At 36.7% G+C, this 14,207-nt stretch overlaps 1 protein-coding gene across 1 annotated transcript in view; it reads right to left on the bottom strand.

The window, feature by feature from the left end:
* thsd7ab (thrombospondin, type I, domain containing 7Ab) overlaps positions 1-14,207 on the bottom strand; it is a 162,338-nt gene that overhangs the window by 49,537 nt on the left and 98,594 nt on the right. The window contains exons 8-9 of the mRNA XM_055211313.2: positions 10,331-10,525; positions 4,226-4,457 (exon numbers count right to left, since the gene is read on the bottom strand). Coding sequence (XP_055067288.2) covers positions 4,226-4,457; positions 10,331-10,525 — 427 coding nt within the window. The remainder of the gene's footprint in view (positions 1-4,225; positions 4,458-10,330; positions 10,526-14,207) is intronic.

Genomic DNA, 14,207 nt, shown 5'->3' with positions numbered 1-14,207 from the left:
ATACAACATTGTTTAACTTATGATTCAGTACATGTTTGTGTCATTTATATAATATGCGCGCACCTATTTCCAACATAACACAGAAGTTTTACTTGCCGCATGCAACTCATGACCCAGTTGAGACTTTACAATAATCCAGCGCATCAAACACACACGCAAAACTCCGCTGCTACCCCGGATAATAAACTATATCCATTGTTTTCATAAGGCTGGATTTCTTCTCCTTACATCCAAAAACACATTTTTTTTCGTGTCATTGTTGAGTTTGGAAATTAAACAAAGCTGTTACATGATGCGATGTTTGTAAGTTCTAGCGTCTCCCGCTGATTGACGGGTGGGCGGGGTTTTCCAGGGGAAGTGCCCATAAAAAGAAGTGATACGTATAGAAACCCCTGAAACGTCAGCTGGACCCGTAATGGTAAAAACTTTCAGAAACTTGTACGAACCCTGGCGAAGTGCATTCTGCACAGAAATGCTCTGTAACACGCCCAACTGCTTTTTTGACACTTTGCCTACGTTTAGCATGAGGAAACAACTCTATAACTGTGTTAATAAGTCAGAATGCATGAAATACCATTGAACCCCCCCCTTTAAGCCATTTCTTGTAGCTGCGTATCATAGCTATGTGTGTATGATTCTTCGTCTACAGCACATATTGAGTTTCTGCACAAGAGCGCCCTCTGGCGCAATTCCGTAATTCATTGAGAAGCATAGCAAGCATTTTCGGCCGATATATCGGTGCGTCCCTAATATTTTGACATGACGAGCAACACACACGACACTCCGAACACATATTTTGAATTCATGTCCCTCCGAAGAGAGGTCAAAAATGGACAAAGCCAATTTACCCCAACTGTTGGGTTTGTCCATTATTGACCCAACAATGGGTTTAAAAAAACATCCCAGCATTTTTCTGGTATGGAACACATGGAGTAATTTTGATGGGGTTTTATTTTCTGTACAATGAAAGTGAAAGGTGACTGCAGCTGGTAGTGCTCAATTGATCATTTGAGATGATGGCAATCAATGCATCAGATGCAAATGCAGCTTCTGTATAATTGGAAGGGGACAAACCAAAATCTCTTGTAAGATCTTAATTTATTATGATTCATATGGCACATTAAAATAATAAAATTTGATAACAATAATATTAATAACAATATAAGCAGCATGAAATACCTCTCAAACTGTCAGGAAGTGTAACATCAGTTTTCAGTAACTGTGAAGAGCATCACAGGTCTTGGCCTGAACTTTATCATCTCTGTCTGTGTGTTTAAAATTTTTCTTCTCACCCTGATACCATGAGTGACACATAGTAACACAAGACATAAAACCCTGCAAAAGACGCCTTAATGTGATCCAGACCTGAGCCAAAGCTTGACAAATGCATGCATTTATGAGGGTTAATAAGCGGGCAGTCTCTCCGGGCACTCAGGCTCCTTGGTATTAGAGGTTTGCATTTGAGAAAAGCCACCAGAGAAACATCAGTGAAGCCCTCACGGTGGCTGTGGATTAAAGGGGGGTCCCGTGGTGTAAAACCCTGCTTGGAAACAAACCGGGGATTGATCACTCCCAGTTGGGTCACCCAGGTGAGGGAGTCTGATGATTAAAGACCCGAAACACCCCACTGAGGATTTGTCCAAGCTCCACCATCTAGATACAGATGGTGTTTCTTCAGACTTAAAAAAATAAGATGTTTAAAAAGACATGCAGGTCTGAGTGAGGATTCAAATCGATAGTGTATTTCGCTATGGGTTCACTGAGTGCCCTTTAGGGTCATGTGCATACTGCAATATGTTTTAAAAGTGATTTGTTCCTAATACGTCCTCCTGGCCTTATTACATAATTCTAAACTAAATGTTTATCTTTATTATATTTCTTTCTCCAAACATTAAAACATTTATTTTTTGTTGGCATATCCACTGAGCTTAAACCACCAAACTCCACTCCGACTTAATGTCGTCTTCCTAGACAAAAAAACAAACTATTTTCCAGTCCTCGAGTGGTAAAAACAGTGGAATATTCAATAACACACCTCAGTTTTACACTACAATGTTGTTTTCAAAAAGGATCTGTCGAGGGAGTAATGCTTAACCACTTGGTGATATATTTTTGGATGGTTTGTTTATGCTAAATATGGAGAGGAACCTCATCTTGCGGTGAATAAATTGCATTAAAGAATCAAAGGCACTTAATTACTGCCATTATCATCAATAGAAAATTAGCAGGGTCTGGAAACGACTGAGCTAATTACCCTGTTTGTGCCCGTGTGTGTATTCGGCATTCAGCAGTTTCATTTGCCTGCAGTGGAATGATAGGGTGTGTACGCACACAGACTTTTATAGCACAATTACCACCTGCCAATCAAACACAAGCACAGCCCCATCTTCATCCGAATGATTCTCCATCCCTGAAGAATCTACAGACTGAATGAGAACTCGATCCGTGTGTGCTTGCTTGCATTACATTAAGTTGAATTTACTGTATGCATTTGGCAGAGGAAAAATAAGAGTAATCCCTTATCATTTTTAAGGGAAAAGTAACTACATTACAGTAACTAATTACTAATTACATTCTTTATTAGCATGTGTGTTTCCTTGGCTCGAACCCATGACCTTTTCGCACTGCTAAAGTCATAAGGGACTGAAAACAAATCCATAGCAGATAACAGTCGAGTTAACCAACAAATAATATAAAACAGTGAAGAATAAGGCCAGTTACGGTATACTGGAATCTTCAGCAAACCTACAACCTCAGTTTCATTCGAGTGGGAGTCTAAAACTATTTCATGCATTCTGATTTATTAACACTTTTTAAGAGTTAATTAATTTACTTTTTAATTCCTCATGCTAAAGGCAAAGTGTCAAAAATGCAAGTGAACGTATGATGGAGTATTTTCAGGGTTCGTAAAGTTTATTTTAAACATGAAATATTCAAAGGTAACAATCTTGCTTTATTTCTTAATATTTCAGTGCAGGAAGTACAGTGGAAGTCCTTATATGGGCACTTTTACCGGAATAGCACTCGCACACACCAACCAAGAGCTGACATGAAATTAACGTCACCAAAGTAGTAAGGTGTTGTTTTTGAGGAAAATTTAAGCTTTGTTTAGTTTTCCAAAGAACCCTTTCTAGACACAATGTATATACTTTGTTTATCCAGAGTTGCAGCGGATTTGTCTGTGCGTCTTTGTTTGTTTTAATGCAAAATTTTGTGGAAATAGGGCGGTCCCAACTGCATTGCAAAAATGACTTTCCTACTTAGTATTTTTGTCTTGTTTTCAGCAAAATATAAAAAAATTCCCAAATCAAGATGCTCTTTCTTAATAAGCAAAATGACCTAAGAATATAAGTGTAGTTTTTAGACAAAAAATATACAATTTATGTGAATTAGTGCTTAAAAAAATGGGCCAATGTCGTAAGAAAATGTGAATTGAATTTTTCTTGAATTAACGGTTTAAGAAAAAGTTTACATTTTTGGCAGGTTTTTGCTTGTTTTTAGGAACAAATTTTATTTTATTTTATGTTTTGTCTAAAACCACACTATTTTTCTAAGGTCGTGTTAATTTAAAAATTTTTAGATTTGTATTAAAAACAAGACAAAAATACTAAGAAAGTCATTTTTGGCAGTGTGGGTCATGAGTCACAGGCGGTAAGTAAAACTGCATCAAATTTAAGTTTTTTTAGCAATCGGCACTTAAGCACATATAATCCTAAATTATCCAGAAATAGTGGGATAATGTTTTGTGTGTGTTGCTTGCTCGTGACTTGTACGCCTCCAGATGCTCGGGTTTATTAGGGATGAATCGGTACAGCTGATCTGTCTTTTTTAAAATCTGATCAAACTAAAGATTCTTTGGATATATGAAAATGTAATACTACTCTGTAAAAAATGATTTTCAATAAATACTTTTCTTAGTATTTTGTCTTGTTTTCAGTAAAAATATCTAAAAATTCTTCAATTAAGATGCTTTTTCTTTATGAGCAAAATGACCCCAAAAAATGAGTCTAATTTTTAGACCAAAAATATCAAATTTAAGTGATCTTGTGCAAAAAAACAAGCAAAAAAATCTGCCAATTGGGTAAGCAAATTTTTCTTGAATTTATTGTTTAAGAAAAATGTTCAAGATTGCTTGCTTACCCCATCGGCAGATTTTTTTGCTTGTTTTATACACAAGCTTTAACAATAAAGGTAAAAGTCAGCCGTACAGAAGCTATTGGCTTACTTTTTGGGTGGCACCTGTCCGACGTTGACTTTAACACAGATGACCTTGCGTGTCTGCATTCCCAGGGCGCAAGTGTTTTTTCCTGCGTTGGAGGATGTGTTGAGGGTTGATGAGCTGGTGTCCTCCACACACTGTCCCCATGGGCCCACCTGCCAGTGATACACCACGCATGGATGTTCATTACAGTTGCGCACCTCCTGCAGGGAGCTGCTGTTTGGACAACCGAAACCTCCTTTAGGAGCGAAATGACATGCATCAGGTTTAAAACTGTGACATTTTCCTGACACAACCATCACAATCAGCTTCGAGCTTAAGTAAACAGCAAAAACGGGTCCAGTGTGCACAAGAACCCTGGCGATGCAGAGGACAGGGTTCCCACACCTTAGTTAACTTTAAATTCAAGAACCTTTCAAGGACTTTCCAGGTCCAATACCCTCAAATTCAAGGACTAAATGTGGGGACACATTTTAAGGGAGAGCAAGGGTACATTGTATTACTTTTAAGATACATTGTTACAGTTCCCTTTCGAGGGAACTCGCGCTGCGTCACTGCGGTGACACTTTGGGGACGCCTCCAGGGGTAAGTGCGTCTGAATGTGTATATCAAATTCAACCAATGGTGAGGCTTAATGACAAAGACAGGGTGACGCGGGAGCCAGGTAGTATATCACTATTTGAAATATTGCCAAAGACGCCGTTACAGGGACGCAGGAAGTATGGCAAGGGAGACGCAGCGTCTAGTTCCCTTCTCAGGGAACAACAGTTATATACGTAACCCGAGACGTTTTTATGTGTCAAACACAACTATGCCAAAAAGCATTTTGGTTTATATCAACATTCGCATACAGAAAATATAAGCATTTAAAGTGAACTGTTTAGTACGTGTGCTTAAAAGTCTAGAATTTTTATGATATTATCCTACACTACACAGGGAATAATATGGATTTTTTTCCAATAAACTTCTTGCATAAAATAGATTCAAGCACTTTCAATAACCTGTACATATGTATGTATATTTTCAAAAAACTTCCCATGGCCTTGAATTTCCTTCCCCCCAGATTCACAAGCTTTCAAGGATTTTAAGGACCCGTGGGAGCCTTGACAGGAACGGCGTTGTCGTCTTAGCTTTGATTTTTCTTCTGTGCCTCCTTTGGAGTGAAAGAGGTCAAGTGTTAATTTCCCACAATCTCAACATAACCGCGGCATCTCCTCCAGACGCTTAAACTTGTTTGAAATTGATTGGGATGAAACACTTCACATAATTGCCTCTTCTTAATTCCTCAGGAGTGGCGTATAGTCAATGTAGCCAGTGGAGAAGAGCCGGGCGACTAAATAATTGATGACATTAACAGGTTTGTAGATGACAGAAGTGCCCGGTGCGCCCGTGAATCAAAGCAAAGTGCGCACGTACTGTATGTCTCTCTGCTTTAAATTACAGGCACATAATTAAACCTATATCGACTCTGACAGATATATCCATTACATTGCATGTTTTATTCTTATATCCGACATTTAGTTGGAGGCTAATAACAATAGGTTACACTATGCTTAACCCTGGGTTAAATTATAGTCCAGGGCATCTGTTAACCTTGGGTTAGGCAAACCTCACACTTTTGAAAGGGGGTTGGCAGGTTTAACGCATGCAGGATTGTGGCGCTAAAGGTTTATGGGTGATTCTTCAAACGGGGGATAATAGGGAAAATAAATCTTCGGCACTGCTGTCAGATAGGATAGTGAACGCCTGCACTTACATTTCACATGTTTATGGTTTATGGCAACATGCTACAGCGGTTTCCGAAGAGGAATAATATTTCTATTCATTTTTGCAATATGAATTTCATTACTCTCCTGACTTACAGATCGACTATGAAGGATATGCATTATGCATACGGTAAGTCCTCAATGCACAAATGGCTGCATTCTCCATCTGTAATGTTAAGATGTCAAGCGGATATGTAGCAAGACATGCGTAGATATACTCATAGTAAGGCTTTCAGCCGAATTCATTGACGTTCTCAGTTTTATTTTGTATATTCTTCAGGGATGCAACATTAAACATTTTAAAGTGTCAATTAAAGCTCTCTAACTATAAACCTACACAACCACAATCTATTTATCTTTAGCAAACAGATCTACACACTGCACACAACAGATGAGATTAGAACTCAAATGTACCGTTGAGCTCTGGAAACTTTGGGACCCTCGTGAGACCTTGAGATGAAGCAAATGTTATGAGCGTCTTTACACGTGAAACTGTTTCAGTAAATACTGGACTGGGACAAGAGATAAACGTTTAGCTGACAGGACTCAATGGTCTTTTTCAACCATGCAAACAAAGCTAAAAGGGCTTCTACGGAAAATTACTCTATGGGGTCTAAAAAGCACGAGACGTTTATACACATTACCCTCCATAACTGTTATCCACGCCACTACCATTGATGCCACTGTTGAGAAAAACACAGTGACAATTGCTACCGGCTCTTCTAAGAGGGTTATGACAGAGAAATTACAAATAAGAAACTTTTAACCACATGAAAGTCAAGGTGAAATCAAAATAACCCTCATTTATTTTGTTACTATTATGAACTAATGATGTTATAGTATTTCATGTTATAGTATTTTAAAAAAAAATATCTTTGTAATATTAATCTATTATCAAATTCTATCATTTTTTTATAATTACTGTCCTTTTAAGCGGAGATAAAATCTCATCCAATAACCTGGCTTACTTTTTATATGCAACACCCACTATTTATAATCAAATCAAAGCCTGATAGATAAACAAGTAGTATAGATTTGTAAAATATCCTTATTTGGAAACTAAGGAAATACATAAAAATCCCTTGCAAATTATTTTATTAACAATTTTATTAAAGGCACAATATGTAGAATTTTCACCACTAGAGGTCGCTATTTTACAATAACAGAATAACAATGGCGAAGAATATTTTCGATATTTAAAATAAATCTTAGATATTGTGGCTTTAATTGACCCCAATTTTTCTTGTGGATTTCGGAGACTTGGAACACTTGTGATGATACCATACCATAGACAATTACAAGGACGAAAAATGATTTAGACACTTAAAAATGTCTGATGTCACTGCAATACATAACAAACCAAGTGGCTCCAATTCTGAAAAAAAGGTGGCACAAGCTCACGACTGAAGTTATACATTTGACAAAAAGAGGTTTTGCATGGCCAGAAAAAAATACTGTAAGTATGCTGATTATAAACTAAGAAACATACTTTGTATAGTTATGTAAAATACATAAAATGCATACTTGACCTTGTCTGTGATATCCAGACTAAATTATCAATCTGATGACGAGTTTAGGAGCATCAAAATTTGATTTCAATCACTGATTCCACATTGATTTTAATCTTTGACATGATCTAACTCAGTCAATATTAAAGGTAAAGGTTATTTTTCACAGAATGTTCTTAAAATGATTCATGTAGACAGGGGCGCTGCTAAGGATTTTGGGCCCCATGAAAAGAATCTTGACAGGGCCCCCAACACAGCTGAGACTTTTTTCATATTAATTTACATAAAACATGCGCTTTTATGGTATTTTGACTACCAATGGGGTGAGAAAATTTTACTTGAATTAAGTGTTTAAGAAAAAAGAAATCTTATTTCACAATTTTTTCTCACCCCATTGGCAGATCATTTTGCTCGTTTTAAGGACAATTTCACTTAAATTGTATATTAATTTGTCTTAAAACTAGACTCAGGTCATTTTGCTCATCAAGAAAAAGCATCTTAATTTAAGAATGTTTAGATATTTCTACTGAAAACAAGACAAAATACTAAGTAAGAAAGTCATTTTTTGCAGTGTTGAATGTTTAACTAAAGCTGTGTATTGTTATTTTTTCCAGCTTTTTCTTGACCTAACATGGGGAGAAAATTGAGTTGCCTTATCATGCACTTTTAACACTAGAGCGGCCACCAGTAGTCATTTTAACCGCAACATTTAAGCATATGCATTGCAAAAAATTATTTTGTGTATGAATAGCTTGTGAGTGACGACTGAAATCAGATTCATTACATTCAGGAAATGTAATTTTTGAGTTAATCTTTTGGTTTGAAAAGGTGGTAATATTATATTATTTTTTTTTAGCCTGTCTTTAAAATCCAGGCTAAAAAAGTCTTATAATACAGTATATTGATGAGATTAGAAGCATCAAAGTTTGATTTCAGTCATTGATTTTAATCTTTGACATAACTCAGTCAGTATTCACAGAATGTTCTTTACATTACGCACTCCAAAAAAATGATTTTCAAGAAAAAAAGTTCTTTGTATTTTTTTCTTGTTTTCAGTGGAAATATCAAAGAATTCTTGAATTGGGATGCTTTTTCTTGATGAGCAAAACGACCCAAGAAAATAAGTCTAGTTTTTAGACCAAAAATATTACATTTAAGGGATTTTGTGCATAAAACAAGCAAAAAAGTCTGCCAATGGGGTAAGCAAATTTTTCTTGAATTTAGTGTTTAAGAAAAATGTTCAAGATTTTTTTGCTTACTCCATTGGCAGTTTTTTTTGCTTGTTTTATGCACACAATCCCTTAAATGTAATATTTTTGGTCTAAAAACTAGACTTATTTTCTTGGGTCGTTTTGCTCATCATGAAAAAGCATCTTTATTTAAGAAATTTTAGATATTTTTACTGAAAACAAGACAAAAATACTAAGAATTTTTTCTTGAAAATCATTTTTTGCAGTGTGGTAATTATCTTTAACACTAGAACAAACAAGGCGTCATTTTGACCGTTTGAAATTTGCATAGTCAATAACTTTGTCTAAATAAATCACGTGCATAAATAAACGTGCTTACTTGTCGAAAAATGCTACCGTAGAGACCTGGGGCCTCGTGTACAAAGCGTGCGCGTTAGCACAGAAAAGTGCCGTAGGCTACGATCATTGTCACGGACGGGTGGTCCACTAACAATTTAGGCCTACTTACAAACCCACCTTGGTAACATAATGTCGACCCTTTGCCTCTTTCACTTCTTATTTTTTACTCTTTCCGTTTTTGACTTCCAGATTTTTTCAGCATTTTCACTTCCTTGTCAGTCAAGTTGATATTCTGCCGGCACTATAAGTGAAGTCAAGCTGTGTTGCCTGGATTATACAATTTGGGCGGACTGAACCATTTTATGACAATTGAGAGGGGGGAAAGGGGCCAACAGACGTTTGTGTTTCCTAAACAAATACATTTTTTGATACCAGGAAACAGCAAATAGAATAATTTAAAGTTAATAATTTTTACTATTAAATATTTTTTTAGCACCACAATTTTGGGGGCTTATCTGGGCCCCCTCTTACTCGTGGGCCCCGAGAATCGTCATTGTTTACCCCCCCTTTACAGCACCCCTGCATGTAGATAATAGCTGCATTTCAATTACACTTTAAATTGCACAAATTGACATTGCAAATTGAAAATACGGCCAATGGAAAAACTCCCATATATCGCAAAAACTTTTTAAAGCATGAGGTGGTTTTTCAGGTAATTTGAAAAAAGGTCTATTTTGCAAAATTGCAATGGAAACAGTTTATTCGTCTTTTCAGGTCACCTGATGCAAGTAAGTCACATAATTATTATTTGAAGACGACACGGTATGAACTAAAACCTCCCAGAAACACCTCAATATGTGCCTGCTCCCAAGCAGTGTTGGGGAAAGTTACTTTTAAAAGTAACGCATTACAATATTAAGTTACTTCCCAAAAACGTATTGCGTTACTTAGTTACATTTCATATAAAGTAATGTATTACTTTTGCGTTAATTTTTCTTTATTAATTTTTCTTATGTCTCCTCTGGTTAAAAGTAATGCCTAGTGTGATGGACGTGTTATTAGTAAACCTACCAACATCAGTCCACATAATGTTTGGAATGACTTATTGCGAGAGGAAAACTAAGTTTCAGTCGCATATCATCGGTTAATGGAAACGTCGTCATTTCGCAATAGACTTTTGTCGACATTTAGAAAATAACTCTAAAGTTTTCCACAAATCTGCAATGGAAAGGCACCTACTGTAGATAACAAAAATGCTGGGTTTTGACAGGCAGGGTCACACATTTGAAAGTACCCATGTTAATTTACCTTCTCCTGCATTGTAAGCCAGAATGGCTCGGGTTCTCATCTGTTTGCCCTCGGCTGTTTTGCTGGAGCAGGTCTGGGAACAGGTGGACCATTGTGTCCAGAGACTGAGGGCACAGTCTTTAGGACAGGGAACCGTACAGGGCACAGGTGCAGGAGAGACAACATCACCACACATCTCCTTCTCCACCTCTTTACCTGAAGCAAAGCACAAGATCAACATTATAAGTTACACAACATCATCACAAATGGTTACATAATTGTAGAATTTTGAGGTCCTGCTCTCAAAACATGATAAGTAGCAGAAACTACTTTTAGCTGTAAATATATTGACTAGGGATGCTCCGATCAGGATTTTTGCTGGCCGATACCGATCACCGATTTGTTGTCTTCGTGATCGGCCGATACCAATGCCGATACCGATTTTTCAAGCTGATACTTAAGCTCTTTGATGACTGTAACTTTAAAAAAAAATTCGAGATAAAGTAAAACCACAGATGTTGCCTTTGTTATATTACTTGCAGTAATTAGGTATATTATTGTTTTAATAGAGAATCAAATAAATTAGCACAACAAATATTTCTTCTATAAAGAGAAATTTAATATGCCTTTAAAAAGGCTTATGTCTGTAAAAACTAATGAAAATAAAACGGTTAACAGTCTTTACTGTATGAATTAAATATACACGCATTCGTATGAAGTACAACAGTTCTTTAGTGAAGAGTAGAGAGTGATTTTATTGAGAGATGAATAAGGTTACTGTAGCTTTAAGACTTGACAGAGATCACTCTGTTCACGTGCACTGATGACAGGCTGCTGTGTGTGTGCGCGCGCGGCGGGTGTATGCAGACGAGAGCAGCTGTGAGGAAAATTAAAGTTGAAACGCTCAAAACTTTAAAACGCATGCAAATAATAAACTTTTGACATGAGGATGCAATTGTCCGCGATAGATATGTGTTGTATACGCTGTTTGATGGAGATGTGAAGACGGGTCGCGATGTTAGGACCGGACCGCGTCCTCATAGAAAATACACATATCTCTGTAACGGCAAAAAGAGAAATGCAAATCTACACGTCGCTCATCAGCCACGGGTTGTAAAAATGTTCTCACTGCCTAAAAATGGTCTCTACGTGCAGCCGCATTGAGGAGCCATATCATGACAGACAAAAGTAAACAGAAAGATCGGTTCACGAGATCGGCAAATTTAACGTGGACCGATCGAGTCATTTAATGCCGTTATCGGCCGATACCGATCTGCGGCCGATCGATCGGAGCATCCCTAATATTGACAATGCAGGATGATCTGAAAATATCACATCTGTTTGATGACTTTAATATGCATGAACAATTTTGTTGATTGAATTAAACATCTGGAAAAAAGTTCAATTTTTTCATGCTGAGCTGATGAAAATATTTTTTATCTGCATATGCTTGAGGGTAAATTGCATTTAACGATTTCCCCACCATTGACGAGTTATCTGGTCAATAAAGAGAAAACATTTGCATTAAAAAACGTGTTCCTGATGAGGTTTTATGTAAATCTGTAATACAGCAATTACCCAATTTATAAAAAACTGAAGCAAAAAATATTTTAAACTCTGTGTATGTTTTGATAATTGTTCTGAATCTGATCTTTTGTGAAATTCCTTCTGAAATAATTGCATTTTTGTGATTTTTGCTAAAAATTTATTATTTTCAAAGAAAATACCATATTTATACCGAGCCCCTAAAGTGACACTGGAGTAAAAAAATCTAAAGCTTCGTTTCATGTGCTCACGCGAAATCTTCATGTGCAGAATTTTTTTAAGTTTACTTTCGCATGCTTACGTGAAACTTTTGTGTGCACATGTGAAAGCGAAAGTTTCATGTGAACACGTGATAGTTTCAAGTGCGCACGCGAAACTAAACTTTATTTATTTTTTGCTTCATGTCCCCTTAGGGGCTCCGTATATTTAAGAGTTTGTAAGCAGAGAAAAAAATATAGATAGGATGAAACGTTTTTTCTGTTTTGTTTGTTTGTTTGAGGGTCTGTTCTTTCATTTGACATATTTGTATGTTTATATATTTTTAGATGAACATTTTCCTAGAAGGCATTTTGTGAAACTTTTGTGAAAATCACAAAAATGCTGACAGGCAACTTTTCAAAAAATGGCTTGTGGGGAATGAGTTAAAAATAAACACAGTCCCTCAGGGGTCTCAATATCTTTTATTTGTAATTAATTTTATGTGATATAAGAGGATTCTGACCTCAAAACATAAGGTTACACGCAGAAACAAGCAGTGTTAAATTTCCAAAAACCATGAATAATGAAAATAATCCCTTTCGCTTTTAAGTGAAAAATACTTTTACTTTTGATTTTGGGTTGAAAAGTGACCTAGATATGTTGTTGTAATGCACTCCAAAATGTTTTTTTTTTTTTTTTTTTGAAACCATGCTGTTCTAAAAATATTAAAACACAGGCGCAAACTTGCAAACACTGTCAGCGTGTTTGCATGTGGCACCATTTGGCATCGAGGCACAGATTTTCTCTTGATCTTTTACATTGAGCCAGAAGATGAGAGTATCAGTCTGGTTTTGGTTTGGCACAGGGACATTCGCTAACAACAAAATAAATCCCTATCTGCCTGCGCAGTGAACCACAAACACCCCATAAATATTTTCATCGAACACAGGGACTCTCCAGGTTTTCCCGTTGTAGCAGACAGCGATACAATATTTACATCGATCTGTGTCAGATGCCTGGCCATTTGTGAAGCAATATTGCGAGGGCATCTCTCTCTCTTTTGAAGATGGAGCGAAGCAGATGTCAGGTCTGTCTGTAAAAAACAACTAGCAGATCAATTTTAATCAGTGAATGATGGATTTAATCTGGCACGCTATGAGGTCTACAGCAGAGTCAGGTGACGGTGAGGCGGAGGCGTTAGATTGCTCGCACAGCAGATGCTAACATTAGTCTATGTTATTATTTTATAGATGTTATAATTTTTTGAAAACAACAGATGCTTTCTTGCCGAACTTGTGACGGTTTGTCTTTTCAGATTCACAAATGGCTTTTTAATAAATATGGATCAAAAAAGGTAGAACTGCAAATCCACCAAGACACATCATCTGCTGAAAAGTGTCAAAAATTTAGCTTTCTTTCAAATTTATAGAAACCTAAATACAATTGAACTTATAAAACTATTAGGGGACGTGTACACCAAAGCGTTTACGCCTGCGCCTGGCAAATGTTTTCAATTGTTTCCAATGGAAAGCCACGCTTTTCAAAAACGGCAGCAGCTGGTGGGTTTTGTCCGCGCTGAGCCCCTTTGCGTTTTTTTCCGCGCTCAGTGCTGAGCGCCCATAGCTGAAAAATTTTCATCTTTGGGTGAAACGCTCAGCTCATCAATGTCACTTTTCACTGGGCCGTCCAATCACAGTGGAGGAGGGGCGGGACAAACATTACAACCACCAACCGGCACATCTTTCAACTACCGATAAACAAAGCAGAAGTATCATATAACCAAGTAGAGCAACCAAAGTCCTATTTAATTTCACTGATTGATTTTAATCTCTTTAAAGATATTAAGGTTATATTTTTACAGAGTGTTCTTTACATTATGGATGGTTTTATAAAAAACAGTAAATCACAAAAAATGCAGTTTTTTTAAAGGCAGGGTCACATGATCTTTCGTTTAAGGGCTACTGTCAACAAATAATTATATATGCCATGAACTGTGAATAATTTAGTTAACTCTTTCCCCGCTACTGACAAGTTATCCCGTCAATTAAGAAAAAACGCTTCCCTGCCAATGCCGAGGTTTTACGTCAATCCTTATTTCCGCTATTATCCACTAGGTGACGGTCTTACCCAACTTATAAAACTTATAAAAGCATCC

The sequence above is a fragment of the Misgurnus anguillicaudatus genome, chromosome 10 (genome assembly GCF_027580225.2).
Source record: "Misgurnus anguillicaudatus chromosome 10, ASM2758022v2, whole genome shotgun sequence".
Taxonomy (NCBI): domain Eukaryota; kingdom Metazoa; phylum Chordata; class Actinopteri; order Cypriniformes; family Cobitidae; genus Misgurnus; species Misgurnus anguillicaudatus.
The sequence above is the reverse complement of the archived record's forward strand: the minus strand, read 5'-3'. Positions and strand labels throughout refer to the sequence as shown.